At 41.0% G+C, this 17,544-nt stretch overlaps 1 protein-coding gene across 1 annotated transcript in view; it reads right to left on the minus strand.

The window, feature by feature from the left end:
• The window catches only part of znf407 (zinc finger protein 407), a 56,879-nt gene that overhangs the window by 3,996 nt on the left and 35,339 nt on the right, over window positions 1-17,544 (minus strand). The window contains exons 4-7 of the mRNA XM_079444136.1: window positions 14,073-14,147; window positions 6,993-7,159; window positions 1,900-1,983; window positions 1,098-1,218 (exon numbers count right to left, since the gene is read on the minus strand). Of these exons, the coding sequence (XP_079300262.1) occupies window positions 1,098-1,218; window positions 1,900-1,983; window positions 6,993-7,159; window positions 14,073-14,147 (447 nt within the window). The remainder of the gene's footprint in view (window positions 1-1,097; window positions 1,219-1,899; window positions 1,984-6,992; window positions 7,160-14,072; window positions 14,148-17,544) is intronic.

The raw sequence follows: 17,544 nt of genomic DNA on the forward strand, positions 1-17,544 counted from the left end.
ACCAACAACGACCTGATCGGCTGAGAAAACAACAGTAGTTGATGACAGACAAATCATAAAAGCTGTGAAAATGAACCCTAAAAGACGTGTCTGTAAAATCACCAACAACTTCCAGAAAGCTGCGGTGATGCTCTGACAATCTACTGTCCTCAGGAGACTTTGACACAGAATTACAGATACTACACAGCAAGATGCAAACCTCTGACCGGCACCAAAAATAGAAAGGCAAGATTAGAGTTTGCAAAAAAAGCACAAAGGTGAGCCAGAAGAGTTTTGAAACTGTGTTTATGGACCGATGAGACTAAGATGAACCTTTATCCAAGTGATGGGAAAGCAAAAATGTGGAGAAAAAAAAGGGAAACTGCAATGATCCCAAGCATACAGCCTCATCTGTAAAGCATGGTGGAGGTGGTGTCATGGCATGGGCATGCATGTCTGTCTCTGGAACAGGCCCCCTCAACTTTACTGATGACTTAATGTATGATGACAGTAGCAGAATGAATTTGGAAGGGTACAAAATCATCTTGCCTACCAATATTCAAGAAAATGCCACCAGATTCATTGGGAAGTGCTTCATATTGCATCAGAACAATGACCCAAAACACCCCTGCCAGTTCAGTCAAGGAATTTATAAGGGCAAAGAAATGGAAAGTCTTAGATTGCCCAAGTCAATCTCCAGATTTAAATCCGATTGAACATGAATTTCACCAGCTGAAGAGGAGAGTAAAGGCAGAAACTCCCCGAAACAAGCAACAATTGGAATTGGCTGCAATAAAGGCTGGGAAAAGTATTTCAAAGGATGAGACCAAGAGTCTGGTGATGTCTATGGGTCACAGATTCACTGCTGTGATTGTGCGCAAGGGATCTGCAACTAAATAATAGCTTTTAATCTTTTATATCTGCCTTATGTTCAACTGTCCCAATACTTATGCTCACATCAATGAGTGGGATGAACTCTAAAAGTGCTGTTCTTTTTATTTGGTAAAACATGTATGTGTTGAAACGGCTAATAATAAAATGTGACATTCTGTAGTTTATATCCCTTTGCTGCTTGATATTTTTGTGGAAAACCATTAGGAATGAAGTTTGTTGTATACCTGTAGTCACACCAGGGGCAGCGATAGGGCTTCTCGCCTGTATGCACACGTTTGTGGCGCGTCAGGTGGGACTGTGTGGTTGATGCAAAATTGCACAGCTGACACTTGAAGGGTCGTTCACCTGCAAAGGCATTAGAATGAGACACTGACAGTCCACTGATTTACAAGACCTATAAACGTAAAGAAACAAAATGGAAGAAAGAGTTCAAACTGAACACAATCTTGCTGCTCCAACGGTGTATAATTTTTTTTTTATATTGTCTATTTTGCATTTACTTGAAACTTTTACTTTCAAAACTTAAGTATGTTTAATATTTAAAAAAATATAGTTTTCCAACTCAAGTACAATAAATATCACATACTTTACAACTTTTAAAGTATTTAAGACTTTTGGGGCAGTCGTGGCCTAATAGTTAGAGAGTCGGGCATGTAACGAGTCGCAGGTCTGGCAGGAATTGTCGGTGGGGGAGTAAATAACCAGCACTCTCTTCCACCCGCAATACCACGACTGAGGTTAGAACCTTGAGAAATGCACCGAACCCCCAACTGCTCCCCGGGCTCCGCAGCAATATGGCTGCCCACTGTTCCAGGTATGTATTCACTGTGTGTGTGTTTACTACTGTGTTTGTGCACTTGGATGGGCTAAATGCAGAGCACAAATTCAGAGTATGGGTCACCATACTTGGCCATTTATCACTTCACTCTCACGTTACTCAAGTTATATTCTAAACGGTGAATAAACTGAAATTTAATAAAGGGCAGTCTCAATTTAATTCTAATTGTGAACAACCCTGGTGTGTACCTGTGTGTTGGCGCCGATGTTTGGTCAGGGCATGACGAGTTCCACCAGCAAATCCGCAGAGATCACACAAGAAAGACTTCTCTCCTGAAACGGAAAAGTCATAGAATAACACTGTAAAGATTGAGAAATGGACAGTAGGAGACCCCTATATCTCTGGGACTGAACAATGTAGGGCCTTGAAAAGGAAGACTCCAAAAGAAATGTTTATTAAGAACTAGAATCTAAAATCATATTGCAGTATCTTTAATACTTATTGAGTTGTAGGAAGGCAAACTTTGGAAAAATAATATATACGGCACACAGACAGGTATGTTAAATGCAGTTGTTTTGACAGAAGGAAACAAGATACATTTGTTCTTCAGACTTTCCTCTTCAAAAGAAAGGAAGTATTTTATTTTTTCAAAGTGACCTACTTTTGGTTTTTGACCCCTGAAAATGTGTACAATTTAACGATTTACTCCTGGAGCCATACTGAAATTCCAATATCTCTGGAACTGAACAATGTAGGGCCATAAAAATGAAGATGCCAAAAGGGAAGTTTGTTAAGACCAAATATGTAAAAAGGTAATAAGATATCTTTAATACTTTTTGAGTTATAGGCCTGCAAACTTTGGAGGGGAAAAAAGTGCTCTTTCCCCATTTTGAATGCTCACCACTGGAACATAATGCAACAAAGAAAGCTAAAGTCAACAGATTTTATTAACAGACCTACAAATCTCTGTGTAAAAGAAACATAATGATGCTTCTATCTTTCTGAAGTCATTTTTAACCCCCTGGAATTTGGCTCTGAATCTCAAGTGAAAATTGCCATTGACCCCCCCCCCCCCCCCCCCCCCTACAGAATAGTGGATTACTAAATATTAAAGTAAATATTAATCCATGACATTTAATATTATTGTTATTGAAGTCTGACACAATATTGTCTCCTCTCCACCAATAAGATGGTGTATGGTGGGCGTTCTGGCGCAATATGGCTGCCGTCGCATCATCCAGGTGGATGCTGCACATTGGTGGTGGTTGAGGAGATCCCCCCCTTCTATGTAAAGCGCTTTGAGTACCCAGAAAAGCCCTATATAAATGTAACGCATTAATTAATTAATTAATACATACAAAAAATAATAATAAATTAAAACAAACAAACAAAAAAAACAACATTAACTTATATAATCAATTGCTTATTCTGAGATGTTCACTTTCATTGAATACATAGTGTGTATGTTCTTGTTCCCAGCTGTGACATTAATATCCCGTTGGTTTTATTTCTATCCTTTTTCTCTCTCTCTCTCCCCCTTTCTTGCACACATATTTCATTTAAGGGGATCAACATTTGAGAAATCAAATAAATATATTAAATATTTATGTAAAGAAGGTGCTTTCATGCTGCTTTTCAAATCTTGTTAACATTTTTATATATTTTAAAACATATATAATATATAAAACATAATATGTTTTATAATATATAAAACATTATGTTTTATATATTATATATGTTTTAAAATACATATATAATACATTGAGGTACATTGAGGTCTTATGAAGCGAAAGGATCGGTCTGTACAAGAAAATGAACACTACTTACAACAGTATTACCTTTAATCCACAGCGTGGGCAACCGGCTGTCAGCACGTTCACGACTGTCTATAGAGTGTGACCTCTTTGTCACATGACAATGGATGCACGGGCGCGATACTGGAGCTGATGATGCTACAGTTACTGTGCGTTCACACCGCCGCTGGCAAGAGCGTCAAAATTCGCTCTGGTCAGCCTGCCAACGACGCTGTAGAAAGATTCGTTGACGCTCTGACGATCGAAAGCATGGTCTTGTATTTAAAGGAGCCGCAAAGGAAACAAGCAGGTTGATCTTCTGCAGACTGACCACAAGTATGGTACAAGTTAACCTCATGAAATATTTTAATTGTGAAAGTAAGAAATTGTTCGATGGAAAGAACTTAATTATAGTTACATTTTTGCTAACGAAATAAACCAATAAAAGCCATTTGTGTGGTGTGTTTTTGTGTTCATGGTTAAGTGCTAGTTAGTCCAATTTCAACATGCATTTCCGCTGAAAAACAAGCGTTCTAGCGTGAAAATGCTTGGGAACTAATGCGGTTGGAACCAAAGTTTACAGGACTGCGTTCTCTGGAACCCTCTCAAGCGGAGGACTTCTACATTCCGATTGGTTCCCGCCCAACCGTGTCATAGCTCATTACCATAAAGTTGACCTGACTTCAACTCTCCTCGACGCTCTCGCCGGTGTCGTGCCAAGGTACTTACCCCTGCTAAAAAATGCATCCCCCAGTCGCATGCATGCAGCGGTACAGGTGGACCATTGATGATATCGCCAAGGTTAATAAAGCTGTAACACGTGAATTCTTATCGTTAATTAAGTTATCGTTATCGTAAGCTATCACATGGCCCATAAATTAAATGCTTTTATTGTTCTGTAGGCTATCAAAATGTATTGCACTGAACTGAGAATGTCTACTGAAAAACCACAAACATATCGTTTTCCTAATAAAACAAACATACTCTTTGGATATTGTTGTAAATTGTTCTTTTTCTTATTTTCAAAATCATTTAATAATACATTTTGGAGGGTCGAAAACACGGTCTGAAAATATACGTATTCCACTATAACTTTTGCCAGGTAACAGGAAACATGTCCATATTCGTCACTGGTATTAAACAATCGCGTTTTGTGTATTTAAATGCAATGCATTATTAAATGATTTTGAAAATAATTAACGGTGGAAAGAGCAGGGGGAATAAAAAAAAAACATTTACAACAATATCCAAAGAGTTTGAGGAAAACAATGTTTTTGTTTTTTCAGTAACGTTAGACATTCTCAATTCAGTGCAATGAATTTTGATCGTTAGCCTACAGAAGAATAAAAACATTTATTTTAATAAATGGGCCATGTGATAGCTGTAAAACGATAACTTAAAGAATTAACGTGTTAGCTTTATTAACCTTGGCGATATCATCAATGGTCCACCTGTACCGCTGCATGCATGTGACTGGGGGATACAATTTTTATCAGGGGTAAGTACCTTGACACGACACCGGCCACTTTGACGCTCTCGCCGGCGGTGGTGTGAACGCACGGTTAGAGTGAGAGAACGCGTGAAGAGAGCTACTCACACTGATAGCTGACACAGTTAATTCATGATAGAGGACGCGTGTTTTATATTTTCAAAATGGTATTTACATGTGCTTATCCTGGATGCTGGGACAAGTTTTAAAAAGTAAAACTACGTCCGCCGATGCGGTCCCATTCCGGAATATTGACTCTCCACATAAACTTTAGCTTTTTTTGTTCAAGCTCTCCTTACGCATTCTCTCACTCTGTAAACAAACAGCGTCATCAGCTCCAGTATCGCGCCCGTGCATCCGTTGTCATGCGACAGAGAGGTCACACTCTTTAGACAGTCGTGAACGCGCTGACAGCCGGTTGCCCAGGCTGTGGATTAAAGGTAATACTGTTGTAAATAGTGTTCATTTTCTTGTACAGACCGATCGTTTCGCTTCATTAGACCAGGAGCCAGGAGCCACGGGTATTGATTTGGTCTTGCTTTTATGTTTTTTTTTTTAAACATAAGTCGCCACAAGTTCAAGAAGTATAGAAGTGTTGAATTAAAATTCAACCTTTAAACTGCATTTCCAGTAAAAAAATTCCCATAAGTCATATATCATAATCAAAGCTTTATAGGCATGTCGGCATTTACAGATGGCTGTAGGCTATAACCAATAATAATAATAATAAACAAATGTTATGGAAAAAGACGATCAGTTCATGGACTTGGGATGATAAAAATGTTTTATTGTAGGCCTATTTTATTTTATGTACTTTATGTAATTTATTCATGATGAACTTCATTCGAATGGTTTCTACATCGCGCACTACAGTCCGGTAGCCTATGGTTAAAATAATTTAATAATGTTACAATTTGTAATAATTAATATAATAATCTCTTAATTCAAAATTAAATATTAATGAATCCATCTCTGATAATCCCAGGTTGCTATGGTCACTCAGGTTTGTTTTGGTTCTTAATACTGTGTCTGGTTACCTGGATGATCTACGATGTTATGTGATGGTTGTTCATGAATGAATGATGATGATGCATTTATATAGGAATATACATCGTGTTTCCTTATATATAAGGAAACACGATGCATTAAGAGCCGGGGGTGAAAACTTTTGAACAGAATGAAGATGTCCAAATTTTTCTTATTTTGTAGAAATATAATTTTTGTTCCATTTAGTTCTGCCCTTCGGAAGCAACAGAAGCTACTTGCATGTTTCCTGGAAGACAAATTAAGTACAATTTACCTTGATCTTCAAATTCAAAAAGTTTTCACCCCTGGCTCTTAATGCATCGTGTTTCCTTCTGGAGCATCAGTGGATGTTTGAACCTTTTTTAATAGTTGTGTTTGAGTCCCTCAATCATCCTCAGTGTGAAAAGGTGGATCTCAAAATCATACAGTTACTGCTGGAAAGGGTTCAAATATGCAAAAGATGCTGGAAAACTGAAGATTCTGCAGGACCTGGAGGATTTTTCTGAAGAACAGTGCTCAGTTTAACTGTTCAGAACAAAAAAGGGACTCATGAACAACCATCACAAAACAAAAAAAACAATCGTAGATCATCCAGGTAACCACACACAGTATTAAGAACCAAGGGTTCCCAAACTTTTGAATGGGGTTATTTTAATAATTTCAGCAATTTTTTGGTCTTGTGGGCTATATGTAAACATATTTTATTGAAATTATCTTACTCAGGACAGTACTAAATAAAAAATAACATGCATTTTGTATGAGCTCTCTTATTTTGTTAAAATTATTCACATTTTCACAGATTCTGCAAGGGTTTCCCAAACTTTCGCATGCAACTGTATCTATGAAGTGCTTCATTATATTAACAAACTTAAATGCAACAAGTCACCCGGGAACAATGGTTTATTCAGTGAATTTTAAAAATATTTTATAAAAAGATTTATAAATACTCTAGAAATCTTTGCTCACCAGCCTCAGCAGCAGCACTTCTAGATTTAAATTTTTTCAATCAATGTATTTTCTGATGTGTTTGTACCTGTGTGTGTCCTGTGATGGTCCTTCATAGCAGACAGAGTCAGGAAAGCATAATGACAGGAGGGCCATCCACATTTGTATGGTTTGTCGCCTGTGTGTAACTTCATGTGGTTATTTAGTGCCCATTTCTCACTGAAGCTCCGCTCACACAGCTCACACTCGAACTTTCTAGTAAAAAAGAACACATTAACCAATGAACCACTGCACTGCTACAATTTTCACAAAAATTGATACACATACACATTTTCACAAGACATATGAATACGTTAATTCCCTTTCAATATTACACTTGTACTCCGTCGCTAGACGCTTATAGGGAAAACTCCTTTTTCTCCAATGACTGAAGCCTTTACAATCACATAGTGAAACTGCACGGCCACTGGTTCATGCAGGGAATTACAAACATTTACATTTAATAATTTGGCAGACGCTTTTATCCAAAGCAACTTACAATTGGGAAATACAAGAAGCGATTCATCTTGAAGAGGCAATCGGACAGAGGAAGTGCTCGTAACACCAAGTCTCAGTCATTGTTCAAATAAGTAAAAGCTAGCAAGGGAAGGAGAGAAAGATAGAGGGAAAGATTAAGGTTTTTTTGTGTGTTTATTTTTTTAGTTTAGGATGAAGTCAAGTAGTGCCGAAAGAGATGAGTTTTCAATTGTTGCTTGAAGATTGACAGGGATCCAGCATTCCGGATAGGGGTGGGAAGATTATTCCACCAGCCAGGAATGGTGAACGAGAATGTTCTGGAGAGTGATTTTGAGCCTCTCTGTGATGGTACCACAAGGCATCGCTCACTAGCAGATCTCATATTTCTGGAGGGGATGTAGATTCGTAATAGTGAGTGGAAGTAGGAGGGTGCTGAGCCTATGGTCGTTCTGTATGCAAGCATCAGTGTCCTGAACTTGATGCGAGCTGCCACTGGTAGCCAGTGCAAGGAGATGAAGAGAGGTGTAACATGGGCTCCTTTGGGCTCGTTGAAGACCAGTCGTACAGCTGCATTCTGAATCATTTGTAGAGGTTTGATTGTGTTTGATGGCAGTCCAGCCAGAAGAGCATTGCAGTAGTCCAGCCTGGAAATGGCAAGGGCCTGGAAAAGAAGTTGTGCAGCATGCTCTGTCAGAAAGGGCCTGATCTTTCTGATGTTGTGTAGTGCAAACCTGCAAGATCGAGCAGTCTTTGCAATATGCTCTTTGAAGGTCAGCTGGTCATCAAAGATTACACCAAGATTCCTGACCGAAGTTGATGGGGCAATCATTGATGAGCCTAACTGAATCGTGAAGTCATGCTGTAGAGTCGGAGTGGCAGGGAAGACAAGAAGCTCTGTCTTTGCCAGGTTGAGCTGTAGGTGATGTTCTTTCATCCATGCCGAGATGTCCGCCAGGCAGCCTGAGATCCGTGCAGCTACCGTTGGATCATCTGGTTGAAAAGAGAGATAGAGCTGTGTGTCATTGGCGTAGCAGTGATAGGAGAAGCCATGCGCATATATGATGGGACCCAGTGATGTAGTGTATGTGGAAAAGAGGAAGGGTCCAAGAACCGATCCCTGAGGAACTCCAGTGACCAGTTAATGTGGTTTGAATACCTCCCCTCCCCAGGCCATCCTGAAAGACCTACCGTTGAGATAGGATTCAAACCAGCGAAGTGGAATCCCAGTGATGCCCAGTGATGAGAGGGTAGACAGGAGGATCTGATGATTGACAGTGTCAAAAGCAGCAGAAAGATCCAGCAGAATGAGGACTGATGATTTGGAATCGGCCTTTGCAATTCGCAGGGCTTCAGTGACAGAGTAGCGCAGTCTCTGTTGAATGGCCACTCCTGAAGCCTGACAAAGCATCCAGTTTGTTATACTGTGAAAGAAACAGTGTACTGTGTACACAGTTGTACTGTGAAAGAAACAGTGAGAGCTGGTTGAAGGCAACTCGTTCGAGTGTTTTCACTACGAATGGAAGGAGAGAGACAGGTCTGTAGTTTTCTAAAAGAGAAGTGTTTAATGTAGGTTTTTTGAGCAGTGGGGTTACCCGAGCCTGCTTGAATGCTGTGGGGAAGATGCCTGTGAGGAGAGATGTGTTGATAATGTGTGTGAGTGCCGGTAAGAGTGTGGGAGAGATTGTTTGGAGAAGGTGTGAGGGGATTGGGTCGAGAGGACATGTTGTAGGAGAAGTTTGGATACTTCGGCCTTGGTGAGGGGACAGAAGGAGAAGATGGGAGTTAGAGCAGTGGATGTGGTTGATTGGAGGGTCCTGTGTGTGTGTGGAGTTGAGAACTGGTTACTGATTGTTTTAGTTTTGTCTGTGAAAAAAGTGGCAAAGTCGTCGCTGTTATCGAAGTGGTGGGAGCTGGAGGAGGGGGACAGAGGAGAGGTTACATGTTCTGAAGAGGTTACGCATGTCTGGAGCGCTGTTGATCTTGTTGTGGAAATGTGAGGATTTGATAGTGTGGACTTCAGTAGAGAAAGATGAAAGCAAAGACCGATACCGACTCAGGTCTGACGGATCGTTTGATTTGCGCCATTTTTTTCTCTGCCACAGTTTGGTCCGATGCTCACGAAGAACATCGGATAACCAGGGGTTAGAAGGTGCAGCCCGTGCTGGCCTGGAGGAGAGAGGACAGATGTCGTCTAGACAAGAGGTTAAGGTAGAGCATAAAGTGTCAGTAGCTGCATTCACATCCAGAGATGAGAAATGAGTAGGCGAGGGAAGAGAGTAGGATACTACAGAGGAAAGAAGAGAGGGGGAAAGTGTGCGTAGGTTACGTCTGAAAGTAACCGGAAAGGGAGATGGTGGCACCCGGGTAGCAAAATATAATGTAAATGTAATGAAGAAATGGTCAGAGGTATCTAGTGGTTGTACCAGAATGTTATCTGTAGTACAATTGCGTGTGTAAATTAAATTAAAGTTGGTTGCCTGATTTGTGCGTGCTAGTAGTGGTAAGGCGTTTGAGATCAAATGAAGCTAGGAGTGAATGGAAGTCTGTAGCATAAGGCCTGTCTAGGTGAATGTTGAAATCGCCGAAGACTAAGAGTGGAGTGCCATCCTCCATGAAAGAGTACAGCAACCTGTCCAGCTCCTCTAGGAAGGTGGCTAGAATTTGGCCTGGGGGAAGGTAGATTACCACAATCTGGAGTTTTATAGGAGCTGTTACAGTAATGGCATGAGATTCAAATGAGTTGTGATTGCCTAGGGGAGAGTGGGTTGAGTATTTCCAATTATTTTAAATGAGCAGACCAGTGCCCCCACACCGGCCAACTTGCCTTGGGGTGTGAGAGAAAGAGAAATTGTGAGAGAGAGTAGCTGGGGTTGCTGAGTCTTCTGGACGAATCCAGGTCTCAGTCAAGCCCAAGATGCTGAGTGTGGATTGTAAGGAAAAAGCAGAAATGAATTCAGCTTTGTTGACAGCTGACTGGCAATTCCAGAGACCCGCAGAGAAAGAAAGAGGTGCAGTGGAGGATGTAGAGGTAGGGCGCAGGTTAGCTGGATTACGTAGCCTTCTGCGTGTGTTTTTAGAGCGAGGTTGAGAGAGAACCGGAAACACATGATAGAGGTGGAAGGATAGAGGATAGGAAAGGAGAGTGTGAACCAACGAACCAATGGCTCTTCAGCAGAGCTGCACGAGCCTATGGCGAGGAAGCCCACCAGAGCCCGCCAGAATGGGCAGAGCCATCTGGCTATATAAGCGGGCATTGCGCCATAGGATCTTAGAACAATTCTCTTTCAGCGACGACAATCTTCACTGATCCACGGGACTTGAAGCTGCTCGCCGTTGACACGCCTCGCTGCAGACAGAAGCTGACTCGCCTGCGCCTTCCTGCTGTTCCCGCCCGCTCTTCGAGCCACCTTCAGCATTCGGCGCAGATACCAGCTCGCCCCCTGGCACCATTGGGTGAGCTAAAATAGCAAATTTCTCTCTAAAAGAACAGCAGCGTTGTTGCAAATGCCGTGCCGTCGTTGCAGCTTGTGCAGGACTGTACTGCACGCTGACGATGGCCACTCAGAGTTTCCTGTCTGGGTAAACCCCACGCAGAAGCTAACTGAGATGGAATGTTCATGGCTCTCTGCGTGCTCGGATCACTTTCTTTTCAGAGAGCTGCGCAGTGCAACAGACCTGGCCCTTCGAGCTACATGGGCGACAGCACAGGCCATCGGGAGGTCAATGGCCAGCTTAGTGGTGCTGGAGCGCCACCTGTGGCTAAACCTAACTGAGATCAAGGAGGCTGACAAGATCCTATACCTCGACTCTCCGGTCTCCCCCGCAGGGCTGTTTGGACCTGCCGTCAAGGGTTTTGCAGAGCGCTTTACTGCTGCGCTGAAGTCGTCCCAGGCAATGTGGCACTTCTTGCCTAAGCGCTACAGCTCTGCAAATGCAACCAGTCACCCCAAACCTGCACCAACGCAGCAGCCAGCGAAACACGCGCCATCGCCTGCTCAGCCTACTCAAAAGTCTGAGCCTCGACAGCGCTCTCGCTTGGCCAGACACTATCCTGATCCACTGGACAGGAAGAGGAGGAGACAAAGTCTCGCCATCGCAGGACCACCCCCCAAACATCCTCTGTTATGCGCCCAAGCACCCCGTTCTGTTCCAGATCCCGGTGGCAGTGTGTTTGTTATAAAATCTGTTGTGAATACTGGGCCCGTTCTTGGGTTCTGTAGTGAATACTGGACCCCTCACGGCGATCTACCACTCAAACCAATCCAACCCCTCGCCACATGGGCCAAGGCCTGGCAGGCCATCCCCGGAATGTCAGATTGGGTGGCTCTTTCCCCTTTGAGACAGATGGGAATCCACATTCTGAATTACCTTAACGACTGGCGCATCTTAGCCCAGTCAGAGGCTGAGCTGGTATCTCACAGATCCCTCCTCCTCAGCCACTTGGAGTGCCTAGGACTCAGGGTCAGTTTTGCCAAGAGCTCACTGTCTCCCAGGCAACGAACCTAGTTCCTGGGACCAGTCTTCGCACCAGAACGTGCACTGGCCATACAGCAGCTCGCGGCTTCCTTCAAGTTTGGAGCCTCTCGCCCCCTCAAAGTATTTAAAAGGATGCTAGGCCTCATGGCCTCCGCATTGCCGGTGCTACAGTTGGGCCTGCTTTGCATAAGACCCCTTCAGTACTGGCTGAAACCGCAAGTTCCGTCCCATGCATGGCGTCACAGACGCTTTCGTGTCAGGGTGAGTCAGGCCATGGTTCAAGCGTGACCATGGGCATTATTTACAGAACGAAGGTGGTCTCAACGGATGCTTCCAACACAGGTTGGGGAGCTCTGTGTGAGGGCAAACCGGCCTTCGGCTCCTGGTCGGACACAGAAGGTCGGCTACACATCAACTGCCTAAAGATGACGGCAGTATGTCGAGTCCTTCATACCTTCTTACCGGACCTGAAGGGACACCACGAGCTAGTCCGCTCAGACAGCATGACAGTGGTAGCTTATATAAATGACCAAGGCGGGCTCACCTCGAAACGCCTTTTCCAGATGGTAAAATGTCTCTTGGAGTGGGCACATCTCAACCTGCGGTTATTGAGGGCAGCACATGTGCCTGGCATATTGAACCAAGGAGCAGACATGCTATCTTGGAGCAACGTCCCCTCAGAGGAGTGGATACTCAAAAGAGAACTCTCACTGCCCAATTTACTTTTCAAAGAGCGAGGATGCGTTGGCCCACGATTGGCCCAACCTCCTCCTGTATGCTTTTTCCCTGATCGTTTCCCTGACGAATCAGGGATCACAAACACAGAGTCCTCCTAGTGGCCCTGCTCTGGAGGAACCAGCTTTGGTTCTCGGAGCTGTCTCAGCTGCTGACACACCAAGCCCCGTGGCCCATTCCCCTGAGGCAGGACCTCCTCTCTCAGACGAATAGGATGATCTGGCACCCCCAACCCGAGTTGTGGGCTCTGCACCTCTGGGCTCTCGACGGGAATCAATAGATCTTCCAGAGAGTGTCCTAAATACTATATCACAGGCTAGAGCCCCGTCCACGAGGCGTCTCTAAGCCCTTAAATGGTCAGTCTTCTCTGTCTGGTGCACAATCCGAGGCGAAGACTCAACTTCCTGTGACATATCGGTGATATTGTCCTTCCTACAAGAGCTGTTGTATAAGGGCCTCTCCCCTTCCACGCTCAAGATCTATGTGGCAGCTATAGCAGCTTTCCACGCTCCTGTCTGTGGGCAGGAACAACCTAGTTGTTCGTTTCCTGAGGGGAACCAGGAGGCTCAATCCACCTCGGCCCACTACAGTCCCTTCGTGGGACCTGCCCATGGTCCTGAGAGCCCGCAAGCGTTCCCCCTTTGAGCCACTACAGTCTGCGGATCTAAAATCCCTACTAGCATTAGCATCGGTTAAACGAATAGGTGACTGGCAGGCGCTCTCGGTGAGCACTGCCTACCTTGAATTTGGGCCTAATGACTACTCGGTTACTAACGTAACCTCGGTTCCCTGAGATACGGGAACGAGTACTGAGTTGCCGGCCGTGCAATGATGCTGCACGACTCGCTTAGCTCATCGCTTCAGTTGAATTTGACCTGAGATCCTATGTGTGCAATGCCCGCTTATATATGGCCGTGCAGTTTCAATGCGTGATTGTAAAGGCTTCAGTCATCTGAGAAAAAGGAGTTTTCCCCATAAGCGTCTAGTGACACAATGGTCATTCCCCTATCTCAGGGAACCAAGGTTACGTTAGTAACAGAGTACATTTTCATAACAGTAGGCCATCTGGATTTGATGTAATAGCCACTAAATATTGATTTGTGGCCATGTTTCTAAGAGAGCAATAGAAGGGGTAGCCTAGTTTCAAACACATGGATAAGTAGGCTTTATGTGAATATAGTGATCAATTTGACAGCAGCCCACATATAAAAAGTTATTTAAACTGAACCTGTAGATCCCCCTTTATCACATTTAGAGTGCATTTAGAGATCCCCCTCTATCATACTGTATAAGCATTAGTATTCCTTTTTAATACTCTTACTGTCTAAAGATGTTCTTCATTGTTAGTTAGTATTAAGGAACACATTCACTTATCTTAACAAATGCAACCTTGTGTGTAAAGTGTTACAAAGTAATATGAGTGTTCAGCGTAGTTCAAAACCTTTCTTTGGGCTGGCCCAGTCCATGCTTTCCCAGCAGATGAGTGTTGAGATGTTTCTTCATCACAAATGCCCATCTGTGAATATGAAAAATGTATGGACATAAATAAAAATCAGGACAAAAATAACTTCATTATTTTAACTAGGTATTTTTTTTTTAACTTTTTATTATATATATTATATATATATATATATATATATATATATATATATATATATATATATACATACATATATATATATATACACCTGTGTGCCTGAATAGCATTGCTCAATTGAGACCATTCCACAAAGTTTCAGGGTTAGACAAATAGCTGTTGTGACATTGCAGTCAATGTAAAAAATTGTTACATTCTAAAAAGAACATAACCAATCTCACACATTGAAAGGAATGAGGTGGAAGCTACCCTAAACATTTTTGTTGTACAATAGCCTACTCTACATGCAATGGCACAAGGAAGTTTGATTTCAACCTTTAAATTGAAATTATTTATTCAAACTAAAAATAAAACAGAAAAAAAAGACCAAACAGATTTTCACTCTTTTAAGGGACTTAAGTGCTCATTAATAATTATCTTGACTTCAAAATGTGGCTTGATTCATATCTTTGCATTTTTGGTGGTTGTTGTTTTAATATTTTATACATTTACAATATATGCTGAACTGGGTAAATAATTGTCAAATAAAAGGTAACATCTTTTAATGAACTCTGACTGTCACATTAATGTGCTGTCATCCTTTCAACACATTCAGCTGCAATTGAGTGTAGCTGAAGCAGCATAAAGCAGCAAAACACTGAAAAGGTAAGCACTATGCCATTTGTGTAAACACAAAACCTTTAAGATTTAAAAAGTGTTATGAATTCAAGTCAGTTGAAGACATTCTTGTCTCTGAAATAACCATATATAGAGCTTAAAAGCAGTTTTACTATACATAACCTCTTACATGTTTTCCATGTGCATATTGCCATCCAGACACGTGATACTACAGCAAGAAGTTTGAGTACTGCCTGTGCCAATGAATTAAAGATTAAACAATTTATATTGCCCTTGTCTGGTACTAGAATAAAAATATCTGCACATCCATCCATTCTCTTTATCATTTGTGGGATTGCTGGAACTTATCCTGGCATCTCATGCCAAAGGCAGTGTCATGACATCCACTTGTGTCACAATTTTGTTAGATACACAATACTGATCTAATGATACAATACTCTGATGATAATTTAAACAAATCCAAAGACAAAATAGAAGAGTTCATATGGGAAGGAAAGACATAGCCAGTAGGGGTCAGTCATGTTGCATTTTTAGTCATGTCAAGTACTGGAGCTGATGACTTCAGTTGCTCTATGAACCTCTCTCATGATGACTTAAGTGGCTTTGTGAATCTCTCTCAGAAAATTATTCCAACAAGCGGCAGAGCACATTAAGCATGAACAAGCCAATTATCATGTGTGTGTACCATCACAATGCAATAAAATATTCATGTTATTAAAAGTATTTTTACATGTTTGTTATTTGCATTTGATCACTGATAATTCAATCTAAATAACACAATCTAAAACATGTTGTAAAATGATAAAAACCACGACCAGAAAATTATTACACTCTTCTTGTCTAATGCACAATTTACTACCAAAACAATTACCTTATAAGACAGCGGTCATGGAAGACAGAAAAAATTCAGTTTGAGTCAATAATCTGAAATGAAAAATGCAATTATTTTCCTTAAATAGCTTAATTTGACCAAGTGTGTTTTAATTTAAAGAAGTCAAAAGTCTAGGCACAGGGCCAGCTCGTGGGTTTGTCAAATATAAGTAATGACTACATAAAATACCTATTAGAGAGCAGATCTTTAGTCTGGTTAATTTCCAGAATAATTGCCCACATTTTTGTTTTGATTTTTTCCATCTTTTTGTTTACAGTTTTTTTTTTATTATTATTATTTTTATTCTTTGCCCAAATTATTCTTGAGAAATCGTGGCAAACTTTTGCAAAACAGAAGCACTATTTCATGCGATCCAAACATGCTTCAAACAGAAAGCATCTCAAATAGCTACTGAGAAAACATTTCGTACATTTTCATAATATGGTATGCAACACGAGTAAATGATGCCGATTACTATCCTTTTGTTACTGTTTTCTGCTTCTGTTTAAAATGTATTTTTTGTCACTTGATGCTTGAAGTTATTTGTCAGTGTTTTGTCATTTTTTAGCTTTTCTAGGTATTAACAACATTCCTTGGGTAATAACAAATATTTGATCAAAATGCACCTTTTAGTCTAAATTCTTGTTTTTATGAGTATGTAAAATGTGTAATGTACAACAATGCAAAATGTGAGTATGTAAAATGTGTAATGTACAACAATGCAAATGTAAGTTATGCTCTGAGAAGAGCATCTTTTAAGCACATTTAACAGCAAAAGCCCTCCTGTTACTGGCTTGTGTAACTTTATATCTCATATATGTGAACTTGTCTTTATTATTATTACTTTATTTTGCATTTCTCCATTGTGTCTGTGGAAAACAAAAACACTTTCACAACAGCACACTAAAGTAAGTAATATTTATGTACACATTATCTTGTGATTACATGTGTACAAAGCATTTAAAACAAAAATACACTATATTACACTAATTTTGTCATGTGTAAATTAATTTTTAGACAAACTATATGTTTGTGTCCATTATTGTTTTCATATTTTATTGGGGATATTTAGTTTTCTCTGAATAAACGTGCAGTTAAAAAAAAATGATCAGACAATCAGAAAATTATGGTTAATCTGTTTAATGTAAAATGTAATAATCGATAAGCCTAGACATGTTTAAATACTGATTCAAGACAAACCATTTCCAAGATGAAGTGGCCAGGAGCAGTCTAATCTGGCCTAGCTACTGACAAATTTAACAAATTGATTTAAATGCTAAGAAGCGTGCCTGCAGGGAGCAGTGCTCATGCATGACGAATTGTGTACTACTGCGCTGAAAAACATGCAGTCTTAAAGGCCACATTTGTGTGGGCAATTTTTGAGTCCCCAATTCACCTAACCTGTATGTTTTTGTACTATGGGGAAAACAAGAATACCTGGAGGCAACACGGAGAACAAGCACACAGGACTCCACACAGAAAGGCCTCCTGACTCAACTGGAGACAGTGTTGTTATGAGGCAACTGTGGTACCCACTTAACAAATATGCAAACTTGTATAATAAGATACTGAGGATTTTTCTATAAGTGTATTATTCATAGTACTTAAATAATTTTAAATTATTTAAGCATAAACCAAATGTATGAAATTTTATTTCTAAAGCAAATTTTTATAAGAAGCTTTTTTGCAGAAGTGAAATGCTTAGTTGTTGTCTACATTATAAGTAACTACTGTAGCCAAAGCACAATAAACTAATTTTTTCCAGCTATAACCCTAACTATATACATTCTTCAAGGGTGAAAAACCTACAAGTATTAAACCAAACTT

This window comes from Barbus barbus, assembly GCF_936440315.1.
Source record: "Barbus barbus genome assembly, chromosome: 21".
In the NCBI taxonomy this organism is placed as follows: Eukaryota; Metazoa; Chordata; class Actinopteri; order Cypriniformes; family Cyprinidae; genus Barbus; species Barbus barbus.